Source organism: Melanostigma gelatinosum (genome assembly GCF_949748355.1).
Source record: "Melanostigma gelatinosum genome assembly, chromosome: 15".
NCBI lineage: Eukaryota > Metazoa > Chordata > Actinopteri > Perciformes > Zoarcidae > Melanostigma > Melanostigma gelatinosum.
This window is the reverse complement of record NC_136648.1, coordinates 19,680,326-19,704,386: the sequence shown is the minus strand read 5'-3', so window position 1 is coordinate 19,704,386 and position 24,061 is coordinate 19,680,326. Positions and strand designations below refer to the sequence as shown.

Below are 24,061 nucleotides of genomic sequence, written 5' to 3'. Positions count from 1 at the left end.
CATGACATATGGCAGTGTGGTCCTTTCTTCTAGCATAGCAGGTCAGGTGCCTGCCATACAGCTATAACCCTGTTCCAGTATATATCTATATATATATAGATATATACTGTCTGTATATATACGTATATATGTTTATATGTATATATACTGTATATATAATTTGTTTGGTTTCAAATTGTCTAATTGTTTTGTTATTCATTTTCAATGCATCCAGGTGATATCCAGATTAATTTTTCTTAGAAAAAGTGAGCACAGTTTACTAATTCTGAAAGGAATAGTTTGATATTTTGGAAGATATGCTCACTTATATAACAACAGTTGGATCAGAAGACAAAGTGTGAAGCTGGAGCCAGCTCAGCTCAGCATAAAGACTGGAGACGCACGGGAAACAGCTCGCTGGTCCTATCAGCCCTTTTCCACACATTCCTTGCTGGTTCGTCAAAAGTTGCCGTGTGTCTCATTCCTTTGAGTTCCAGACATTTTGTATTTGTATCTGATCTGCTACATACATACTGTCTCTGCTGCAATACATCATATCAGGTAACCACGCATTGTCAGCGTTGTGGCCCTGTACCCCTGTTACCCCGCACACAGCCGCCGTGACAGTGTGAGGACAACAGAACCTCACGTCTCCTGTTACATGGAGGGTAGGGGCGCCGCACAACTCACACAATGAGAAAGGACACCGAGAAACATGTCATGAATGTCTTTTCCTTTTAATGGAGAATAACAGTCGAGAGGTTAATTCTACTTTCAGAAGTGGCAAAGTTTCAAATCCACAGCAAATATGCAAAGTTGATTTAACGGAGTAACGTACGGTATGTCAATCCAGTAATACAAGTGAACAATACTTTACCTGCTGGTCTGATCTATGACCTCTAATGATTCCATTGTATACTCATCTAATTTATTGTGACACTTACCAAAATGCTTGCACAGGTTCAAGTGAATAAAGGAACAGCACTAAAAATGTATTTGTATATAGTGACATCGTAGCTCAGCATATCACGTCTAGAGAATGCAGGAGACAGGATTGACAAAAGCAAAATGTTTGGACAGTAATCTGACTGAGGTTTTGCTCGCTAGCAGCGTAGAACATCCTCTGACTCTGTCTGGGTGACAATAACCATCAGCACACCCCAATCTCTCCACACACACACATCCATCCACAGCCTCCTGCAGGCAGGTTTCACACCGTAGACTTCATTCATGGGAGAGGACCGGGAAGCACCGGCTACGTTACCCACACAGAGGACTGAGGGGTGGAGGTGCTGGCAAAGAAACCCCCAATCTGATTACTGCTCAAAGAGATTCCGTGAACTGCTGTTTGCCTGTATGTCCTGCCGTCGAAGTAAAAACATCCCGCCAAAAGCAAAAGCACTACGTCAGAGGGAAAGAGCAAGTAAAAACACTCCGGGCATCTTAATGATCCACTTCCATCCCACCAGGATGACTGTGGTTGCCAGGCTGCTGCTGCTGCTGATGCTGCTGCTGCTGCTGCTGCTGCTGCTGCTGCTGCTGCTGCTGCTGCTGCTGATGCTGCTGCTGCTGCTGCTGCTGCTGCTGATGCTGATGCTGCTGCTGCTGCTGCTGAGGATGGTGGTGGTGGTGGTGAATGAGAGGATGAAGAGTTGTATTCTGACTTGCATCGTGCTGATGTTGGGACTGATTCTGGTAATGTTGGTGGTGGTGAGAACGATGAGGGGGATGATGATGATGATGGCTGTGGGGACGAGTCGCTATAGGAGCAGTCCCTCCCCCCTCTGGACCGTCCGTGTCCGGTATTGTAGTTGTCTGGCTGACATTAAAGTGCGGTGTCGCGTTCGTCATGAAGCTGTTCTTGACTCTTGACAAAGCAGAAGCCTGCGAATGATCAAACTCATGTTCATTCATTCATGAAATTAGATAATATTTTTGTATTTTAAACTAAGCATGTGTTAGGCCACTAGGGGGCAGCAGAACAAGCTAAAGCCATTGTGTCGTCAAGTTGCTATTAAAATGACCTATTTACATCCAGCAGACATGATGCAACGCAACGTTATCCTTAATTTGGAGTCATGCTTCTGGACCTCTTTCACATTATGCATAGTCATTCTTTCCATCATGAATACAAAAATAGGAGCTTCAACAAAAAATGCAGCTTTAACAAAAAAATGGGGTATGAGTGAGTTCTAAACACTGAAAATCACTTGGGAGTCAATGAGTGGTACAATTCAAAGCATTTTGTGTGTAGGGAAGCATTTGTGTGTGTGTGTGTGTGTGTGTGTGTGTGAGTGTGTGTGTGTGTGTGTGTGTTGTGGTTACTCACAGTGCAATTGCAGATGTTGTTGAGATAAGTGGCTCTGATTGCGGCCTCTACGTAGACGTTATGCAGGAAACTGAAAGGCAGCACGATGTGGAAGGTGAGCAGACCACACCTGGAGAAACAGAGAGAGAATCCAAAGGTTGATGGGAATCACTGCAATTTAATTGTTTGCTTCCTTATTTTCACATGTGATGAATAAATGATTTTGTCTCTGAAATTCATTTTTGATACCAAGACAGGAACGTTCAAGGCACATTTGAAGACACAGTTTTACTTTTTTAATATTTTAAAAACAAGAGTGAACTCTACACTATTATGCAGAAATTGGTGATTGTAAATATGTATTATTAAAGCAGGGCAGGGCAGAGATCAGGCCGCAACCCTCCCGGTCAGAAAAACAAAGCCAGAGCCTCAAACCTGCATTCTTTCTAACGGCTATCAGGGGTCGAGTCCTCTGGTTGTGTAGAAGTCTATGAGAAAATGACTCTACTTCTCTCTTGATTTAAAACCTCAGTAAACATTGTGAACATGAGTTTATATCTCAATCTCCAGTTTCAAGTATTCTTCAACACAGCATGATGCTCTTTTAGTAAACTATTGTCCATTTAGAGTCACATAGACCATGAAGCAGCTGTGCTTTAGGGCGGGGCTACTGGTGATTGACAGGTGGCTACCACGGCGTTGTCCGGTCTGGGAGTTGTCCGTGTTTTTGTCTTTGAACTTCAACCCTTTCACAGTGCGTTTCCAGTCCATGAACGTTAATTGTAACATTTTGGTCGCCTCCAAATCTCTACGTTTGTTTGTACTTCGCTCCACTCTCTCACGTCACTTCTGGTTGCAAAAAACAAGATGGCAACAGCCAAAAATGGCCAAACTTGAGGCTTCAAAACAGCAGTCCACAAACCAAGTGCCGTCACGGCGACTACGTCCAGTTCTTATATACAGTTTGTAATTCATATAGTATATTTGATCTCATCAGAGAGCTAAAAACCTGCTGGGGTTGTGACATAAAACATAAAGAGAGCACATAATACGAACAGAAATGTTTTATTTGATCCACGTGTCTTGAAGAGGCCTCACCTATCATAGACCAGGAAGTCGTCTTTGTCCCCGTCCAGGGCCTCCCACACGTCATTCTGAAGGGGGGCCTGCTGGTAGACAGGGACACCAAGGGGCGCTCTCCTCTTCAGCTCCCAGTACATGGCTCTGGAGTGGGCCTCTTGCTCATTCACTACCATGAAAGACACATCTGTCAGGTTGCTGCGGTTCAGCTTGTCACGCAGGCCTCCAATTCTGCGGAAAGAGAGAGAGAGAGAGAGAGAGAGAGAGAGAGAGAGAGAGAGAGAGAGAGAGAGAGAGAGAAAGTGTTAAAGCAAGAAAGAAGGCTGAAGAAGTGAACTGACTGTTTGCTCATCATAGTGCAGCAGACTCACTCAATAACGCTTCTGGAAAAGCAGCAGAAAGGTGCCTCCAGCTTATGACTTGTTAACTTTGTTTAATAAACTAAACCTCCACAATGCCGAGGAGGGATTGTAATCATCTGTAAATCCATATCTCATAGTCATGGACTACTTTATTGCCTTTGTACAAGCCCTGTGGAGAAACAAGTCACGTATTACATGCATTACGAAGAAACAATATCCTGTAAACTCTTTGATTTTGCTGCAAAATGTTTACGTCAATGAAGATGTTTAGGACCTCCTGTTTCTAAAGCATCTAAAGACCAACTGGCCTTCTTTGTATAATCCCTAGACATGCAAATAGTTCTTTTATCAGTGAATGTGTGCACTTGGTAGAAGGGTGTGGGCTGAGGAAGAACTTATTACATTTTGGGGCGAATTAGCCGAGTTACATGTTTTTCAAAATGTCTTCCGGGAAAAAGGACTACAGGCCAAATTTGACCTTCAAAGATGTTTAAATAATGATCTTCCTCATTTAAAATGACAATGTTGATACTTGTCTGTGAGTCGGTTTTCTTACTTGGAGGCCTGAGTGAGACAGAACTGTCAGCTGGCCTTCAGCAGCGCCACCACGACCACATTTCCCAGCAGCTCTTGCATGGGTGCGCGTCCCTTTATCGTCCAGTGGGGGGCGGGCTTGCAGATCCTGGAGGCGTCATTGTCCCCCTCCACTATCAGGCTGACATGCGAGGCCCTCAGCAGACCCGGCAGGGCCACGTACAGCCACAGCAACGACAGACCGCTCATTGTCCCTCACCCTGGCTGGCTGGACAGAATCTACCAGACGAGAGAGACGTGCAATACCCCACGTTAGCTTGACCAGCAGGCACTTTGTCACACAGGCGAGACGTGTAGCCCTTTAAAAGCCAATTAAACTATCATCTAAATCAAACCAGGAAAGCAGTCGGTAGACTACAGTGCAGGGCAGTACGTAAACGTAAAAGTGGATTCAATCTCTGGCAGCTTTCCCCCTTTGCCCTGAGCCAAACGTCCAGGCAGTCTGATCCCCAAATAATTGAAAGAGTAAACCCTCATTGTCTCTCTCATCGCATGTGGAGATAATCGGCAAAAAGAGTTTATTAAGGGGTAAACAGCCAGAACGGACAGAAGAATGTCAGGGGGGCAAATGGGCCAGACAGAGAAGACAAAGAGAGGATGGGACAGAGATATCTACAGTGGCATCCAAACTGTCAATAAACCCTTTTTAGTTGCTGATTCAAAATCACTTTTAAGTGAAGTTATAAAATTGCAAGTTTGATCTCAATCAGCAGTTCGGAGTCTGGAAAACAACACAACAGCTCCAGTTTTACCAGCATGAAGGAGCAGTCTTTCTGTGGCCCCGTAAGCAGCGCCTGCCGGCTGAATTCAGATTCTTTTTAGTGAAGAACAGTGCATCAAACAATCCCTGAAATTGATGAACGATTTTGAAAACTAAGGTTCGTTTTAGAAAAGAACAAATGCAGAAACTTCAAATCAAATACGATTGGTTTGCATATTTCATAATATACCTCTTGAAATAAAAGACTGACAGTTATTCACTCATTTGAGCCCTAAAGAGACATGCTGTCCCTACTTACCTCTGTCCGCTCTCTGTCCTGTGACCCACATAAACACAGTAAAGTCCTGTTATTTATAAAGCTGGTGGGGTTGACTAAGCACTTCCCCCAAATCAAACAGATGGGGGGGGGGGGGGGAGAGACAGAGACCCAGTATCTGTACTCTATCACGTCCTTTGTATGTCATCTGGAACACACCAAATCAAACACGTGTAGTCGCAGACAAACCCTTGGTGTGGACAGCATGTTATTTTGAAATTTCTGTGCAAATTGAGCTACAAAGTTGAGTACTATGTTCAATACGGACAGGCCTTTTCCCCCCTGCAGGTGCTGCAGGTGCTGTGTATGAGATTGGGAGCATTTCCATTGCCTCAACATGGCGACGGCTGAGCCGGGGGCTCGCAGCTAACGGTGCCAACAGCGCTGAAAGTGCAAACATCGGCAAAAGTGCAGTCAAACAATACAGACTGTTTCATAACCAGTTAAAAGTTCCATATAGTAACTTTGATATTATTTTCTTTTCAATTTACAATTTTCTCTTTTGTTGCGATCTTGCAATTGTTATCTCACCACCAACTGCAAATTATTATTTCTGTGGAACTATGAGCATCTCTTCCCATTTTCTGTTTATATTTTAGGGCATTTTATGCCTTTGCTTTATAGAGTAAACATTATGAATAAATAAGGTGAGTAAGAATTATACGAAAAGAGGATTCAAAGTGGCTTGTCGTGGTCAGCGCCTTTAACTCCAGAGCATCCACAGCTCCACCATTTCCATCATGCATTGCATTGGTCAGTCGATCCGTCAGTCAGTTAGTCCAGACTGAAATATCACAGCCAGCTATTGGATGGATTGCCATGAAATGATGTACAGATTGTTCATGGTGCCCAGAGGATGAAGCCTTATGGCTTTGGTGATCCCCTGACTTTTTATTGCAGGTCAAAGTTATCCCTTCTCCTGGGAAACACCTTAACATCTCATCGATGGATTGGCAGATACAGAAAATGATCCCTAATGACTTTGTGATCCTCTAGCGCTGACATTAGGTCCAATTTGTTCTTGGTTCATGGAAAATACCCTTAAAGCTAATGCCATCCCTCAGCTGGACTTACTGTGTTTAGTATTAGCATGTTAGCATGTGCTAACACACTAAACTAAGATGGTGGTGAATATTAACATTATGCCTACTATACAGCAGCATGTTAGCGTTTTCATGAGCATGTCACGCTGACTTTAGCATTCCGCTCAAAGCACCGCCGCCCCTGCAGAGCCCCCTCGTGTGTCTGTAGACCCGTAAGTCTTGTTTTACGATCCAAAGAACTGTCATATTGATCCAGTTGCTTGAGTATATTTGCTTTACTATGCATGACTCAGGCGTTCGACTGTGGAGAGGTGAATGCCACCATGTGACAAACAAAAAAACGTGGTTGCACTTTTGGAACAGGCAGGAGGCCAAAATCAATGACGGTCAGATCGACGACATCACAGCGAGAGACTCATTGCTAGAGTCGTGGTGTCGGTCAAAGAAAAGTGCACCGTATTTGTGAACCGTAAAGCTGCACGGGTCGGTCCTCACAAACCTGGACGAAATAATCTTTCCAAACTTGTCATATTGGTTTTCTACCTAGTTCAGCTTGTAACAAGCAAACCGCCAAACCAATATCTAATCCCTCATGTCAGCGATTTGCTCAAAGTCCGACCTGGGCAAAAGTAAACGGTACTCTTCTCATTGGGCTCATGCAGGGTAAAGATAGCTGACAGAAGCTCCACCTCATGGTCATTGTAGGTATTTAGTTACTTCAGTGGAATTTAAGGAGACTTGCGGTTCGGGTTGTTTCCACTAGTAGAGCATTCAGTCGAGCTCATGACAGCTGTGATGTAACCAGCATAGTGATGGCAACCGTGCTGTTTGTTTATTACTCCGAGCTACCTGATATACAGTGCAGACCTACGTGCACTATTTAGTACATCTCTCACACTCACACGCAATGAAAAACACTGCTCATTCTTTTACAATCACTTTATTTTTCCTCACAGTGCCAGCGTTGTTTTGGATATTGAACGTCATGTGACCAGCCTGAGCTCTTTCCGATACCCTTTGTGGTCACTACGAATGCACTGCAACCCAGAGAGGTACAACCTATGGAGCGGAGAATCGCACTAGCGGCAGCTATTTACCAACGGAGGGTTTATTTTTATTTCCTTATTGACTCTTTATGGACTCCACAATAAATGATTTGATTAGTTACCGAAAAACAGGTACGGTTTCAGTTTTGCAAATGTGATTAAAATAGGATGCATGCATTTAGGATATCAACCCTAATGTTCCTGACAGCATTTGAATGAGAGGTTTAATAAAACAACGTAGTTTAAAATGCAAACATCTTCCTCGACACTAACCCGGTTGTGTGCTACTGCTTTACACACACCATTAAAAGATAAATACTTTGGGCAAAAAAATTAAATAAAGCTTACTTAATGTACAGGAAACAGTTCATACATGCCATAGTCCTCATAGTATGGGAATACTCAAGCCACCTGACCCAGGACATGAGTTTATTTGCTCTCAGTACATTGGACTATCCTGAACGCCACCAGGGTTTTATTGTGCATGTAAACACATTCAGTTTAAACACGTTAAATTAGCTATAAACACATGCGACAAAGTCAACGAGCTTTGAGCAAAATAAGTCTCCTTGTTCCGCACACTCCGTTGGTAGTGTTCTTAGTCACAGACTACGTCTCCTCACACACGGTAGCTCAGCGCCTTCATCGCGGCAACAAACACCACGATCACGACGCTCGGCTGACTGCCAGCCCCGGGTATCTTGCATGAGTCGAGCAAAGCCATGTCTAAAGTGGTGCATTCTGCTCATTGTCCTCTTGTTTTAGAGTCAGCAAGTCGTGCAAACTGCCCCGATCAGGACAACACACCGATGAGTTCCTCCTCATCGTTGTCCCCAACCCCGTCGGTGGGACTGTTACAGGTGGCCATGAGGCCCAGGCCCAGCTCCGCCAGCTCTTCACAGCTCATGTCAGTCGTCACCATGATCTTAGTCTCCAGGCGGTTACATAGAGTCCTGTAGGAGGGCAACGGGTACCCCAGATCCCTCAAGTACTCGTAGCCTTTTGTGCCAACTTCGCAGCGGATCTTTCGGGCCTTCAGGATGGTCTCCGGAGACCAGACGGCGCGCCGGGAGCGCTTGGTGAGGGTCAGGGCGCGAATCTGGTCCTCGTACAGAAAGTTATGGAGACCCTTCTCGATCCGGTCGAGCCGGAACAGGCGCTTCTTCATCTCCTCTGCCTGACAGAGAAGAAAATAGTTTACTACGGCTCTTTCAACAGATACAAGACATGAATACGTGGAAAGAGAGACCAGCAGCCAACCTACCTCCATCTGTAGCCTCGCAGTGCGCTGCATCTCCTGCTCCAGCTGTTTCTTCAGGAGGTGACACTGCGTGCAGGGCTGCTGGTCCTCTGCAGTCCTGTCTGCATCCTCCTCCTCCAGGCCAGGCAGAGGGGTGCGTCTGGCATAGCCGTGGTCCCCGAAGTTCAGCTCCTTCTCCACTATAAACACAAAGCAACGTCAAACTAGTGTTGTATTTCCTGCTGTTTTAACATTGCCATCCCTTTTCATTGGACATTTACCTGGTTCGGGTTTCGTGGGCAGCAGGATGTATGGAATAGTGACTGCTGGGTAAGGAGCGTCTGCAATAATGAACAGAGTGGGAATGGCATTGGGCTTCAACTTCTTTCCCCCAGCTGGAGACCTCGCTATCTCCTCAAACTGGCTCTGCTGAAAATGGTCCTTGAGGAAACGAGACAGGAAAACACATACATTTCATCCAACCAATGATACACACACACACACACACACGATCATGCATACAGTTCAGATGCAGCAGAAGGAAAGCAATCAACTGAGCCCAGCAGATAATTCATCATTATAAATAAATTCATATCCAATTTCACTTTGGGTCTTAGTTTGAACTGATGCATTGTCTCTATAACAGCGCTTCAATAACGTAGTGCTAGGTCACAAACATGTCGATCTCTGTGTAAACTTAGCTAACGCTACCTGACAGAGTCTGGAGTGAGGAGTTGGCTCAAAGTCACGTCGACAGTTCACCACCCATTTCTTCTTGCGGACAGGGTCTTTGGGGAATCTAAACAGCTGTTTCCCTATGCTGGTTGAATTGGAGCAGTTTGGGGCGGAGCAGCCACCCATCGCGGAGGTTAAAACAAGCAGCAAAGGTAAATTTAGCAAAAGTCAGGATAGCTCAGCTGGGTTTTTTGATCATTAACGTTACTTTTAGCTAACTAACGTCACATACGCAGTGTAAAAAAAGCTACATTAGCATTACGTGTTATCTCGTGGAAACCAGAGCGGCGTCCTGAATACTTGTACATCGTATTTTATGGATACAATTTAAAATACTTTATCGAATATATAATGTTTCTGACTTTGTTTGAGCCAAAATGGCGCACTTCACCTCGACAGTTAGGTTTAGTGACGTATGTGTTTATGTGCGTCTATCGTCAACGCCTGCTTAACATTTTTTATTGAAAAGCTAAAAGTCAAACGGAGAAGAAAAATATAAATGGAAGAATGAACAAGTCACGGTGAAAATATATATTCATTAATTATGAAAATTGTGTGTGTACAATTAGCGGCAAATAGGTTTTATTTGTTCTCAGGCAAAAGTCCAACTACTATGGTTTTTTGTTATCACAGGACCCCAAGAACCACGTTGAAATGTTTACGGTGGAGCGCCGTTAGCTGTCGACCCGATAAAGTGTTAATGAATTAACAACTGCTGAAGTAATTACTCAATGTATTCATAAAATACAACAAGTAAGCAATAAGAAACGACGCTGTACAGAGCAGCCGATAATGGAAACTTTTGCAAGGTATTAAATTAAGCTAGCTAGTATTCCAGGAACAACGTCGGTAACGCTGATTGCAGAAAACATTTCAGGCGCGAATAAGCAGTTTGCGCTCATCAAGCTAAGTTGAGACAAACATGGTGTCTTCACTGGTCGTTCCCGTTATTGATGTCCAGAATGATAACTTCAAAGAGCTTTGGCCTGCTATGGTATTGGCCATTAAAACGGCTTCCTTCATTGCACTGGACACGGTAAGTGCAAGTGTCTGTCTCTGTCCGACCAGCGTGCAACCGGAGTAAAATGAGACTCTTTAAGTGCGTGGAATGATAGTTTTAATAGCCATGGTTTGCCCCCTCTTATTTAGAAGAAAGACACGAACGTTACACCGAAGCAAATCTACAATGCATAATATAACTGAGTCACCAGACTGACCACACTGTTGTAATAACCTTTCTCTCACCAAAATATTAGGTCTCAATACAATTTATAAAACCATTGAACAACACAACTGTCAGCCTGGTGGAAAGTCACTTATTTCACGAACATATTATAGCATCATCACATGCATGTTTCTTTTTTCCTTTGTGTTGTTACATGATTTCACCAATGTAAAAACAAATCAAAGTATCAATTGTTCCCTGTGTGCTTTTGTAGGAGCTGAGTGGTCTTGGAAACAGGAAGTCTTTGCTGGCCGAGTGAGTAAACTTATCAGTCAACCTCTCTGCGCTTCTTCCTGACTCGCACACACCTGAAAGCATCAGCAGGTCGTTGCGCAAGCAGCCATGGAATGCAAAATAATTTGCTTTGGAGTCATTTTGGAGCCGTGCCATCTCGAGCGACTTCGTAGTGTTTGGTTGGCACCTGACCCTCGCTGTCCTGTTTCAGATCTATAGAGGACAGATACAAAGCCATATGCCTCGCAGCTCGCACTCGCTCCATCCTCTCCCTGGGAATCGCCTGTTACAAGAAACTGGACGACAAGGTACGATAAGATGAAGCTTTCTCAAAAAAAATATATTTTTATATCCATCTGATGAGCTTGTTGCGACCTATGATCCGTCTCCTACCCCATCATCGCATGTCATCATGTCATACATCTTCAGATCAAAGAAAATGCCACTGCACACATCTGTGTGTGCTGTGTCTGTGATGTTTTATCTTCTGCCTCTTCCTTCCTCCAGGCTGCAGACACATACCTGGTCCAGGTGTATAACCTCACCCTGCTGTGTTCAGAGGAGTACGTCATCGAGCCCCAGTCAGTCCAGTTCCTGGTCCAGCATGGGTTTGACTTTAACAAGCAGTACGCCAGTGGGATCCCTTACCTCAAGGGCAACAGTAAGGTGAGGATACTGACATGCTGTTTTGTTGTCCTGCGTGTTCCACCATATAGAACAAGTAGCTCAAATCAAGCCGTCTGATTGGTTCGATAGCCGTGATGTAATACCCACATACCACTGCTATGATGTCTAAAGCTCAGTTTATACTCGCCGTAGTGAAGTCACGCGCCAGGAAATGGCAGAATCACGGCCTGCAGAATTTGCCGGTTACACTCTTTGTCTTGCGCACCGTCTGCAGAGGCTTTAAAGTCCTTTGCATTTCTTAGCATCACTCCGCATCTGTGAGAAAAGACGTTAGACTAATGTGTCGCCGTGGTTGCTTAGCGACAGGTTCACCGGGGACATCACTTCTGCCATCGCGGAGCAGGTTGCAGACGCAAAGTAAGAAAGCAGGCTGCTGAAAGCCGCTACAATAGGGAAACATTTAAGGTGAACTCGTATGGAGGAGTGGATTGAGAAGTGCTCATCTCCAGAAGAAAACAACATGAAGCACGATATAAAGGTTCCACAATGTTGCCCAGAATATGCAAGCAAGCAGGTGCTCTGCTGACAGACACCAGTCAGTGGCCACAAGTGTGAAACCTCTTTCCATAGCTGTTGGCAACCGGGGAAAGTGGAGCAACGTCCTCCTTTCCACGCTGAGCAACACACCAATACCTAACAAATACAGGCAAGCCGAGTACAAGCAGTTATCAAAGTCATTGATGCTAAATAGTTTCCCAGTGGTTGCACAATAAATGGCATCATACAAAGCCAACTACTGAAATCAATGCAACACGAGCCTGTGATGGAAGCAAAAGGTTTTAGCTGCTGGTGTATGCTCCTTAGCACCTGCCGAGACGTGCGTAGACAGAACTGGACCCTGCAAGAGGTAACTGCTCTTCCTCAGACGATGATGTTTTTCTCTCTCCGCCTTCTTCGTCAGGGAGCATCGGACGAGCGGGGCGTCCACATCCGGGCCTTATTCACCGAACTGCTGCGTGCCAGGAAGCCTCTGGTGCTCCACAACGGCCTCATCGACATGGCCTTCCTTTACCAGGTACCACCAACCTATTGTGTTTGCTGTTCACTTTCATTCCTTTTCTCTTCTAATGACGAGCGTAACCACCTTCAACATTGATATTGGCTGTTGAACCTCTTTCACAGCACGCCGCTCTCATTAAATGGCCGTGTGTTCTTTTTTTAATGCAATGTCTCTTTCTGCCAGAGTTTTTATTTATCTCTGCCCGATCGCTTGGCCATCTTCACAGCCGACCTGTCTGAGATGTTTCCTGCTGGCATCTACGACACCAAATACGTCACTGAGTTCGAGCTCCGGCTCACTGCCTCCTATCTGGAGTATGCCTATAAGAAATGGTGTGTGTGTGTGTGTACACAGGTGAATGTCAATGAATTAGAATATCATGGAAATGTTAATTTATTTTAGTAATTCAATTCAAAAAGTGAAACTCATATATCATATAGATTCATTACACACAGGGTGATGTATTTCAAGCGTTAATTTCTTTGAATTTTGATGATTATGGCTTACAGCTAATCAAAACAAATAATGCCTTCATGGTTTTTTGAAAACTGCCATCAACCCTTTTTCATTTCAACATTTTCCTTCGATTATTATAATGTGTATTTTTTTACCTTTTTCATGTATGTGAATGAATCGCTTGTGTGTTTGCATCAGAACTTCCCTGGACTGACAAATGACGTGTTTTGAATTGAATTACATTGAGCTGTGTCTCCGTCAACCACAATGTAGAACAAGTCCCAATGTAAGAGAATGAAGGGAGGAGCAGAGCAGAATGGCGTTTGTTATTTTCTGGTTGTGCTAATATTGTGACTGTAAGAAGGAGCGTGTCCTCCTCTCTCCCTCATATTGTCTCCTCTTCCTTCCAGTAAGCTGGACAACAGTCGCATTGTGACCTCTGGAAGGACCGAGCCTCACGTCCATGTAGAGTTCTGTCAGTATGCCGGTCACATGTCCAGCTACGTGGACTACAGAGTGTGTCCAGCTGTGGCCTCTGCTGAGGGACAGACTGACATCTGCCAGCGCTTCTCTGTGAGTTTCAACTTTTCACTTGACTATAGTTTTACTGGCATTCTAAAGGCGAAGTGAAATCAAACCATACAGCACAGTCCCCTTTGGCTTCCTGCGTCCTTCTCTGTGCCAAATAGACGGTCTGTCTTTGTGTGTAGATGTTTTTTTATTAATACCCTGTTTGTCTGACAGGCGTTTGGCTGGTGTCCAAAGGGCGCCCAGTGTCCGTCGTCCCATGACACCGACCTGATCATCCTCCAGGATGAGAAAGGCACGGGGGAAAGGAGGAAAAGGAGGAAGAGACCACGAGTCAAGAAGAGAGGTAGAGGCGAGGCAGGGGACGGCCCCTCCATCTTTGACGGCGCCCCTGAGCACAAAATGCCCCACATGGAGTCGGACCCCGAAGAAACACCAGCTGAGCCGTGCCCAGAAACAGAGCCTCTAGTTGACGGTGACGGAAACAATGCGCAGAATGAAGGAGTGGACATGAAGACGGACGGCGAGGGGAACGGAGTGTCCGAAGACAACCCCGACTGCAGGAACCCTGCAGCAACGGCCACGACTGATCACGACTCAAACACAAAAACCAACACAAACGAGAGCCGAGAGGAAGACGGAGGGACAGAAATCCTTACCGACCACCCATCTCAGACCGACGCTCCGAAGACCAAGGCCGACCCGGGGACGCACCGGGCCGGGTTCGATGCCTTCATGACGGGATACATTTTTGCCCACTCATGCACCCGGATCAAGAAGGAAGGAGTGGGAGCTGTAGAGAAGGAGCAGCAGGAGGTGAAAATGGAGGAGGAGGAGGAGGAGCAGCAGCAGCAGCAGCAGCAGTCGTGGCTTCCTTCGTGTCTCAATAAGGTCTACCTCAGCGGCAAGGAAGCTCCTCTCAACGTGGTTAAAAGCACCTTCGCCAGGTCGTCCAAGGCCCACATGCAGAAGATGAAGACTGTATGGGAGGCTGGAGTGTAGTGTGCAGACTTGCACACAGCATTATAGTGTACACATCTCTATGGCTCAATGGATGGCAAAGTCTGTCCACCACTTTGCTTTAGACAGAAATATCTCTGTTCAATGGATTGTTTCTACGTTCATGATCCCCAGAGGATGAATCCTACTGACCGTTTCCCTGTTTCACCGTGAGGTTGACGTTCTTTGTTTTTTAGCAAAATAAATTTACAATTATTGGATAGATTAGACACCCATCTCACCATCACATGCTTAGCCACCAGCATGGCTGTTTTATGATTTCTGTTGACTTTTTAACAATATCAGGGACAATAGTCAGTTTATGTTCATGGTGATAACGTTTTGCTATGACAATGTACACAATCCAGGGAGATGAAATTACTTTTTTCCTTTTTCTTTTAATCATGTTTTGTGCTGCAAATTGTTTGCATTTCTTCAGCAGAAGATTTTTGACCTACTACTTCACATACTCTCAATGCAGAGGCATGGTTTTTATTTTCTCTGCAAGAATTTCTAAGACAACTCAGCCAAATTGAGATGATGATTGATTTCGGATTTTGTAAAATACAATAATGCTCTTTAACAATGATTCTTTTGTCTTTATTTTATCTTCTGGCTTCATCTGGAGGGATGATCACAACATGTCCACACCTAGATAACCAGTAACACACAGTAAGAGCAAACGGACGGTACGATGTATGGTACTTTCTCAGATTGGAGTGAGACGAGGAGAAAAGGTGATGTCGTGATCTTCGCAACAGAACATCTTTGACGTGTCGAGTCTTGGCCAATCAGCGTTCAGATGTGTACAGGGTCTTCATTTCCTTGTTAAAGTTTAAGTTACGTTATGTTCCGTGAACATTCAGACTTGCTGGGTTTCAGACTTGCTGGGTTTCGTGGTCAGAATAACTTTCATGACCACGAAACATGAGGCCCAGATACTGATGAGATGATGAGGTCAAAGAGCTTCAGGAAGAGGAGGCGGTAGCGTAGGGCTGAGCTGTGAGTGGAGCTGGGCCTGGATAAAGGTGGAGATGGGCAAATCAGACTTTATTCCAGAAGGATCTCTTGTTTGTTTTGTTACAGAAATGATAAACTGACTTGAATAATTCTGACTGCAGTAACTCATTAGCAGCTTTGTGCAATAGAAAGTAAACAAAGTGAAGAAGTACACTCAGCATCAAAGTGTACAGACACCTTATCATACTCAGTTATTCACTTTATGTGTCCTCTTTAACTTTCACCTGAACTTGAGGATACTTTTTGTCCACATTTGAATTATTAATATTTACTAAGCATGAGACTATGAGAATTACATGTTCATTCATATTGGGATACAATTTACTAACACAACACTGATCTTAGTAGACTTGTTTTAAGTCAGCATTTCCACTGCAGGTGAACAACACGCGTATCAATACAATAAGTATTTTATTTCATAGAGTTTTATGGAACTTAAACATGGTCCATTTATGATTCAAATTAAAGACAAGACTCAGCATACATTGTCTCATATTTTTCCCAAACGTTGCCGCTCAACAAGACTAGTTTTGGGCAATATGATGCAGAATTTGACCGACATAACACTGTTGTGCAGAAGGGGGCAGTATTGCGACATTAGCTGGATGCTAACTGCTGTTCAACAACACAAAGAAGAAGAAACAGGACTTGTGTAGTGACAGTCCACCGACCTGTGCAGTGTGTTACATGTCCCTAGCTGGCATTGATAATGTAAGCGCTCTGTAGCGTCCCCATCATCCTCTTTTACAACAACCAAATGAACACAACGGCAACGCCGGACACACACAGGTGATACTCTCGCGCGCAGCAATGGCAGACGATGAAATAGACTACAACATCGTGTTTCCAGATGCGGCCACATCGGGTGAGCATCATTTTTCATTGTGCTGTTTACGCTCATGCCTCCGTTAGCCTAGCGTACATGCTAACGCTTATCTCAACAGGGGAGCCCTGCCCACCGTTAGCTTAGCTCGCTAGCTGCGTTTAGCTCAGCTTCGCTGGGGACGGACGGCTTCGGTGGCACGCAGTTTCACCGTGTGTCTTGTTTTCAGAGAGACACTGGCAGGGGACAAAGGAGCCGGTTGTGATTCTGTTGGGCTGGGCTGGCTGCAGAGACAAACACCTCTCCAAATACAGCTCCATCTACAATGAACAGGTGAGAACTCATTTAATAAAAGAAAAGAAAGACAATACCCCAAGACATTCTGCCTATTGCTTTGTCCGTTTAACAGCAACTCCTCTGCAATTTTTTATTTCTTTGTTTTCCCCACTTTCAGGGATGCGTCACCATCCGCTACACGGCCCCCCTGAAGACGGTCTTCATCTCCGAGTCCTTTGGCTACAAGGAGCTGAGCGGTACGGCCCTGAAGCTGCTGGAGATCCTGTATGACTACGAGGTGGAGAACAGTCCTGTTTTCTTTCACATATTCAGCAACGGCGGCTTCATGCTGTACCGTTACATTATAGAGTGTCTGCACAGCGACAAACAGTTCAGTTCCCTGTGTGTGATCGGGGCCTTGGTGGACAGTGCCCCGGGTAGCGGGAATATTCGCGGGGCCCTGCGAGCACTGACGGCCACCCTGGGCCCCAAAATAACCCCCGTTTTGCGGTACGTCCTCTTGGCCCTTTTCGCGGTGACTGTCTTCCTGCTGCGAGTCGTGCTGTACCCTCTGACCAAGTACATCCACAAGAATCACTACGACGCGGTGCAGGAGAGGCCGCCCGCCTGGCCTCACTTCTACCTGTACTCCAGAGACGACCAGGTGATCAGGCACAGGGACATCGAGCTCTTCGTGGAGGCCGTGAAGCAGAAGGGCGCCCCGACGGACAGCTTCGATTTTGTCTCCAGTCCCCACGTCGGCCACTTCCGGGATTTTCCTGAGCAGTATGCCCTCAAGTGCCGCGATTTCCTGGTTGCCTGCATGAAGGACTTGGAAGGGGCCGAGACGAAGAAGAGACAGACGGTCCAGAATCAGTGAAAAACCCCGGGAGAGAAGCTCACTCGATTTTTTGCTGACCGCTTGTTAATCAGCCTTCTTAAGAAAAAATGGACCACTTCTCAGTTGTCTAGGGGGGAAAAACAACAGCAAAAATGTTAGCGGGACGGCTAGAGTTTGAGCTGAACTGCTACAAGATCTCTGCGACTTATTCCCATCCCAGTGCGCATCCTGTGAAGGTTCCACAGATGTGGTCTAGGTGTCCTGCGCCGAATCCAAGTCTGGACAACCGTGTGTGTGTGTGTGTGTGGCACAAAGGCCAAACCCTGCCTCCTGCGAGGTGCTTGTGTCATACACCATATGTAAAAAAAAATAACAATACAAACAGTTGCTATACACTGGAAAGATAACATCTTTAGGATCATTTAACTGGTATTTAATATTGCTGTGAAATGTGATGCATTGTACATTAGTGGTAGTGACTCTAAAGCTGAGGCTGGGTATTGGATAATAATTTATATTTATACAATTTATGATTTTAAACCTCGCAATTTGACATTCAAATTTAATCACAATGGCGCTTACATGAAGGCAACTGTCAAAAAGTCATACTGTAAAAATAAAAATTACAATACAAATTTTTGCTTCAGCAAATGCGTTTTTGTTTTTTTGGTGTAGGAACTGTAGAATACCCATCAGGCCTAATATCGTAATATGTGATGTACTTGATTTAGTTGAAGTAAAAGATAATTGACCATGAATGTATGTGTCCAGCACAACTATTGTTCTTTCTAACTGATGTGCCTTTAATAAATTTGAATGCTCGTAGAAAACCTTTGTCGGCGTTCTTATTTCCGATGATCCCAAATGATTTGGATTTGCCACATAAATAATTTCCAACAGGTTTGGCTGAAGTTGGATTGAAGTTCCTGGAAAATCCAGAAGTTTGAGACTCCAGATGCAGTCTGAAAACAGCCCGAGTGTATTATGTAACATACTGTGTAATGTTGGGGGGAAGGGTCAGGATCACTGGCAATCATTACTCCTGGTGTATTATAAACATCGCCTTTGTTACTGGGAAAAACCAGCAACGCTCCTGAGTGACTTTGACCTTTTGTTCATCTGTCAGGTTCTGTTATCAACGAGACTCTGCTCTCGTGCAGCTTTCTTTGGTGCCTTTTCCAGTAGGGTCATGGAAATTCAGTGGCAGAAGTTGTTTCCCAAATTAATTTAGAAAAGCATCTCGGTCTCTAAACAACGGGTCAGTGAGTCAGCTGAGTGATCGTGAATCTCTGAAAGATGGCTTCCAAACGAGGCGGAATGATGCAGTCAATACGCTGATACGGGTCTGTTTGAATCATTCGTGACACTCGGAGACATTTGTAAAGACATTTTGCAATTTTAAAACATGGTTTCGTTTTTTGTTGTCCCGTTCTTACAATTTGCTGTGTTGAGCACCGTGGATGAGTACACATGTACTGTGGACCTGGATGTTTTAGTTTAAACATTCCAAGTGACAGTTAGTGAGTGCAGCTGACAGGGTGGGCAGGCTGTAGGCCGGAAGCATATTCCTGTTGTATTTGAACTTCAGTCGACCTCTCGACCGTGTTCCTTTACCGATGACCGGAAGGACCCAGAGGCAGATCCCCCCCCCCCCCCCCACACACACACACACACACACACACACACACACACACACACACACACACACACACTCACTCATCACGAGACCTTACTGTTTGAAGAGCGTCGCTCTGAATTGGTCCGGCAGGGACGCTTATATCGAATGTCGCCGACATGTCACATTTGACATTTGGAAGAGCGAGCGGTTGGCATTTGTCGGCCCTGGCCCCGCACTCCGTGTGTCATGCGGAGCTGCTCGGAGGAAAGGGAGACAGAGGAGAGTTTATACGTATCGGCGCAGACGGATGAACATCGCTCAGTGGAGTGCGCGTGAGGCGGGCTGCTCTCATCCGGCTGCTGGTCTCCGGCAAAAACGTCCTGAATCTTGAACCCTGAATCCACTTTGCAGATTCTGATTAATGATGCAAAAATATAATCAACAAATACACTCTGATGTATTGTTACTGCTTAAGATAAGATAATACTTTAAGATCCTTGGGAGGGGGGGGGAGACAAACCGTGACATTCAAGTGATAAACACTCGCTTCTTTCCACTGTTTTTTGATGCTCGTACTTTAACAAGTAAAATTTAGGATCCTGAGTACTTTTACTGGGAACATTGTATTGCTACACTGTGCTACTTTTTCTAAAGTCAAATATTTGAGTACTTCCTGCACCTCTGTAAGGGGTTATGAGTGACTGTGAACCCACGTGACAGGACTCAGCAAAGTACCACCGTATCATAGCAACTATCTCATCACATGGACCCAGGTTTGATCAACTCAACAAACACATAGTTTGATTGTTATCCCACTGAAGCAGGACACTCTGTGAGGTCAATACAAATATCTCAGCGACATGTCATCCACGCAGTGACACTGATACTCCTGAAGAGGGCAGCATTGACTCACAGTTCCCATCATGCAGCTCCGAGGCCTCAACTGAGCATCAGGCGACCAGGATGAGGCTCAGCTGGCTGTTTTATTCTGGGCTCCTGAGGGATGCAAAGCTGAGGACACGTCACCTCCATGAAGCTGCTTCTCTGCAGGTTGCATTGCTGGGAATTGGTTCAAAAACATATAAAAAGTTATGGGTCTTCATTTGAGCACCAACAAATACAGTCTTCATAAACCGAATGTTGACCTCATCCAGACAGCAACATTTCTTTCCCCTTCAAAAACTACCGTCCCTATTTACTCGGAAATGTTTTTAAAGCGAAGAAAATCAAAGAGAAGAGTTTACAGGTGAAGGATGGGAGATAAAGGAAAAAGAGAAAAATGGATGGGAAGAAACCGTCATAACCCCCCCCCCCCCCTCTCGGGAATGCACTGAGAGATGAAATTACCCGGTGGAAGTTAATGAAGTCTCACAAGTTGATGAGGGGAAAATTGCAGCGAAGAGGGGTTAGCGCTTTCTCTTCCACGGAAAATGTCCGCGGTCAAGATCCATACTGTTAGAGGACGCCAAGCACTCCAACGCAGAGATAGAGTGAGAGGGATGGGGGGGGGGCACCAAAGAGTAATGGTATTAAGTGGTGGCACTTGGCAATGCGGTAACATATCGTCTTTGTTCTCTATTCCACACTGATAGTTTCATAGACCTTGGCTCCACACATTGACTTTTAGCCGTGATTTACAGGATTCGAATAATCCGGGTGGCTTTTCATCATCGCAGGAGTTTAGCAATCTCGAGCTGTCGCGTCGGTGCCAGTTTTATCGGAAACTACAATCGGAACCTCAAAAAATGTTTAAAGTTATAGTATATATGTACATGTTGACATTTTGGAGGCTTCCCTGTGAAACCCCCTTTCGAGATCATTGCATGGCCAAGTGCAGTATTTTATCTGGCACACACACACACACACACACACACACACACACACACACACACACACACACACACACACACACACACACACACAGTAACAGATAGCATCGAATGGTCTGTGCCTCTTTCTCTGGTGATTGGAAGTGATGTTGCATAATGTTTGACATTTTGATTTTAAGTCTGACATACTGTGATATTTATGGCTGATGCTGACGATTTCCTTTTGTGTGTGTGTGTGTGTGTAAATTACCCGTTAACATGGTATATGGCATGTGCAATAATGTTTCTTTCTCCAAATTTGATGTTTTTTAAGTTAGGATTTGTATTCATTTGTTGAATTCAACAATAGATAATCCACTTTTTTCTTTGCTGCATCCCTTCTTCTAATCTTCATAGTCCTCCCATTCTTATCTTTTCACACACACACACACACACAGGTGTGTCACGCTGTATTTCCCAGGCGACACGCTCGCCGTCCAAACCTCGACTTTCTCTCCGGCTCCACGGGAAACGGCCTTGTGATCAAGTTGAGTTGAGGAGCTGACGAGAAGTCACTCAAGTCGCCCTCTCTTCCCTCTAATGAGCAAAGTGTCTCGTGGAAGCTGAGTCTGAGACAGCATGGGAGCTCCCCCCCCCCCCCCCCCCCCCCCCACACACACACACTCGCACGTGGAGGAACAAATGCGCAGCGAGTGCACACAAGCGCACACAAGCGCACACCTTCAAGGGGATGAAATCCAGAGGATCAGGACCAAAGTCCCATCCGCCTTTGAGTAACTTTAAAAGGTCTCCTGGTGTTTCGGATTGAAGAATGAAGAGAAAATTGATGTGTGTCTTTGTGTGTGTTGGTGTGTGTGTGTGTGTGTGTGTGTGTGTTGGGTTTCAGAGGGGAATCGGCTTGTTGGACCAGACAGGGAGCCGTCATCAAAATCTCCCCCGGTCTATCTCGGCCCCTCAGCCCTCTACTTAAGACCAAAAGAGGCACACACAAAAAAAAGCCGATGGAATGTTAGATAAAGGGGGGGGGGGGGGGGGGAAGAGAGACATAGAGGGAGAGGAAGATGGAGAGTGAGAGGAACAGCAGTGTAGAAACCCCTCAGCATGTGTGCAGCCCCTCTCCCATCGCGCGGTGCAGCAGGCTGCCTCGCTCGGCCTATTCAAAGCGAGTGTATGTTAGTGGAGGAGCTTGTGTGTGTGTGTGTGTGTGTGTGCGCGTGCGTGCATGTGTGTTTTCACAGATGTCCTTGAACAGAACCCCCTCGGCTCTGCGGATCCCTGCTGCCACTGGAGAACATTTGACAAGCAGCAGGCTCTTGTTAGAGCGCTGTCAAATTAAAGGTGTGTGTGTGTGTGTGTGTGTGTGTGAGTGTAGGTCTGAGGAAGTGTGTGTGAGTGTGTGTGCGTTTTCAGAAGCTCTATTCAGAGCCCTGTCAAATTAAAACTACCAAACAAACTGTGCGTGTCACACAGACAGGCCAAGTCGCATGTGTGATGGCAGTGGTAGGCCTTGGGCTGCTTTGTCTGTTTGTTTGTGGGCGAATATCTGTGTGTGTGTGTGTGTGTGTGTGTGAGAGAGAGAGAGAAAGAGAGACTTGGATTTTGTGGCATCCACCTTTTTTTTTTACATGCATCTTTCACTTGGTTGTAACAAACAAACACACACACACACACATTGGAGTGGAGGAAGAATCTAATGAGGTGTGTCTCAAGGTAAAACATACAGTCACACACAGATTCAGCCTCAGCATGCTGTAGACTTATATCTCCATTCAGGTGATTTTACATGAGTATACGGGAGTTTGAAGGTCCAAGCGATTCCAATTTGTCCACAATTTAAAATAAATACTTTTCCAATCAGATGACGGTTATCGACTCATTCCAGTTTGAACTGAAATAAATCATATTCAGCCATGTTGCTCGGGGATGAATACAACATTCATTTGCACCTTTGTTCACGGGCGACAAAATGACAAATATGTTGTTTCTGGTGAAACACTGAGGTGGGTGAGATAATGTAGTGAACATCAGATGATAAATGAGCATTAAGACAAAAGAAGAAGCTGTAGGTCTCCTGCGGGTTCATATGTAAATACAGGAAACCTTTATGTCAGGACTGTATCATTTACAGGATATCCCACAGTGTGTGTGTGTGTGTGTGTGTGTGTGTGTGTGTTCATATATTATTTGTACACTAGACTAGATATATTCACAAACTATTTGCAGGTCATCTGTTGTTGTTGATTCCGGGCTATGGGAACTCATGCAGTTGGCTGCAAGGTGATCAAGAGATGATTGTGTCAATTTTTTTCAGACTTTTTTCTTGTGGTTTGACCTCTAATTAGTCGCTACATTATTAGGTTATTACATAAAACACGAGGGGGGGGGGGATCACTCTTCGGTTGGACTGATGGAAGGCGGAGCTGATGTAGATTTTAGACAGAGGACAACCTTGGAAAACACAGAAAACTGACTGCATTCAGCTCACACCTTGACTAACAGCACAAGCCTATAGCTTAGCATGAATACTGGAGGCAGGGGGGAATCAGCTAGCATGGCCCGGCCAAGAAAGTAAAAACTCATAAAACTCCTTGTAAAAAAACAACAACTTGTAGTTTCTACATTTCGATTTTTGGACGGATTAAGCGATCACGAGATATCGTGTTGATCAGCTTTCCAGCTAGCTGTTTCCGTGTGTTGCCTTCTTCATGCTAAAGTAGGCTAAGCGTTCGCTAGCTCTAGCTCATACCTGAGATTGTTTTTGAATTTTTTCGTCTAACTTGAAAAAAGGAAACAAAAGGAAATAAGAGTGATTCCCAAACTATTCCTTAAAGGGATCACACGCCTGTGTCGAACGCTGTGAGCCGATTGAATGGGCCTTATCAGCGGTTATCAGCTCGATAGGTATGGGTTAGAAGGGGCCTACTTGAAGATTCAGAATCTATTCACATGGTTGATCACCGATACCAATACAATAAGATGACACTGACCTCTAGTGGCCGTAGTAATTACAACGGGAGGCGCCCGGGGGCGGCCGGTTGTGACCCCCGTAAAATAAGTCAACGATGACTTATTTTACCGTCCTTTTGTTACCTAACTTACGT

The 24,061-nt window shown here is 45.1% G+C and overlaps 4 protein-coding genes across 4 annotated transcripts; 2 read left to right on the top strand and 2 right to left on the bottom strand.

Annotated features, from left to right (window-relative positions):
- Positions 1-997: 997 nt before the first annotated feature.
- On the bottom strand, positions 998-4,512 carry selenop2 (selenoprotein P2; the record flags this gene model as incomplete). The annotated part of the gene is made up of 5 exons (XM_079284949.1): positions 998-1,011; positions 1,644-1,863; positions 2,309-2,417; positions 3,386-3,598; positions 4,286-4,512. The coding sequence occupies 5 exons, from the start codon at positions 4,510-4,512 to the stop codon at positions 998-1,000; spliced, it is 783 nt and encodes a 260-aa protein (XP_079141075.1).
- A 2,945-nt stretch (positions 4,513-7,457) lies between these two features.
- Positions 7,458-9,784, bottom strand: LOC306789848 (uncharacterized protein). The gene is made up of 4 exons (XM_079285915.1): positions 9,401-9,784; positions 8,971-9,130; positions 8,714-8,889; positions 7,458-8,626 (listed from the first exon to the last, which is right to left on the bottom strand). Exons 1-4 carry the CDS (start codon positions 9,548-9,550, stop codon positions 8,243-8,245), a joined length of 870 nt encoding a protein of 289 aa, XP_079142041.1. The 5' UTR covers positions 9,551-9,784; the 3' UTR covers positions 7,458-8,242.
- A 295-nt stretch (positions 9,785-10,079) lies between these two features.
- Positions 10,080-15,131, top strand: toe1 (target of EGR1, exonuclease). The gene is made up of 8 exons (XM_079284535.1): positions 10,080-10,460; positions 10,864-10,904; positions 11,095-11,191; positions 11,391-11,549; positions 12,472-12,585; positions 12,754-12,902; positions 13,437-13,599; positions 13,771-15,131. Exons 1-8 carry the CDS (start codon positions 10,347-10,349, stop codon positions 14,554-14,556), a joined length of 1,623 nt encoding a protein of 540 aa, XP_079140661.1. The 5' UTR covers positions 10,080-10,346; the 3' UTR covers positions 14,557-15,131.
- A 1,119-nt stretch (positions 15,132-16,250) lies between these two features.
- Positions 16,251-18,304, top strand: tmem53 (transmembrane protein 53). The gene is made up of 3 exons (XM_079284544.1): positions 16,251-16,438; positions 16,626-16,729; positions 16,851-18,304. The coding sequence occupies exons 1-3, from the start codon at positions 16,384-16,386 to the stop codon at positions 17,550-17,552; spliced, it is 861 nt and encodes a 286-aa protein (XP_079140670.1). The 5' UTR covers positions 16,251-16,383; the 3' UTR covers positions 17,553-18,304.
- The last annotated feature ends 5,757 nt before the right edge of the window (positions 18,305-24,061 follow it).

What these genes read in the sequence shown, in the direction of transcription:
- LOC306789848 (XM_079285915.1), bottom strand. Translation starts at nt 9,550, where the DNA reads ATGGGTGGCTGCTCCGCCCCAAACTGCTCCAATTCAACCAGCATAGGG. An exon ending in CTCACTCCAGACTCTGTCAG is followed by an intron (nt 9,131 to 9,400) that starts GTAGCGTTAGCT and finishes CGTTTCCTCAAG; the next exon opens with GACCATTTTCAGCAGAGCCA. An exon ending in GCCCACGAAACCCGAACCAG is followed by an intron (nt 8,890 to 8,970) that starts GTAAATGTCCAA and finishes TTGTGTTTATAG; the next exon opens with TGGAGAAGGAGCTGAACTTC.
- toe1 (XM_079284535.1), top strand. Translation starts at nt 10,347, where the DNA reads ATGGTGTCTTCACTGGTCGTTCCCGTTATTGATGTCCAGAATGATAAC. An exon ending in GAGTATGCCTATAAGAAATG is followed by an intron (nt 12,903 to 13,436) that starts GTGTGTGTGTGT and finishes TCTTCCTTCCAG; the next exon opens with TAAGCTGGACAACAGTCGCA. An exon ending in ACATCTGCCAGCGCTTCTCT is followed by an intron (nt 13,600 to 13,770) that starts GTGAGTTTCAAC and finishes TTTGTCTGACAG; the next exon opens with GCGTTTGGCTGGTGTCCAAA.
- tmem53 (XM_079284544.1), top strand. Translation starts at nt 16,384, where the DNA reads ATGGCAGACGATGAAATAGACTACAACATCGTGTTTCCAGATGCGGCC. An exon ending in TCCAGATGCGGCCACATCGG is followed by an intron (nt 16,439 to 16,625) that starts GTGAGCATCATT and finishes TCTTGTTTTCAG; the next exon opens with AGAGACACTGGCAGGGGACA. An exon ending in GCTCCATCTACAATGAACAG is followed by an intron (nt 16,730 to 16,850) that starts GTGAGAACTCAT and finishes CCCCACTTTCAG; the next exon opens with GGATGCGTCACCATCCGCTA.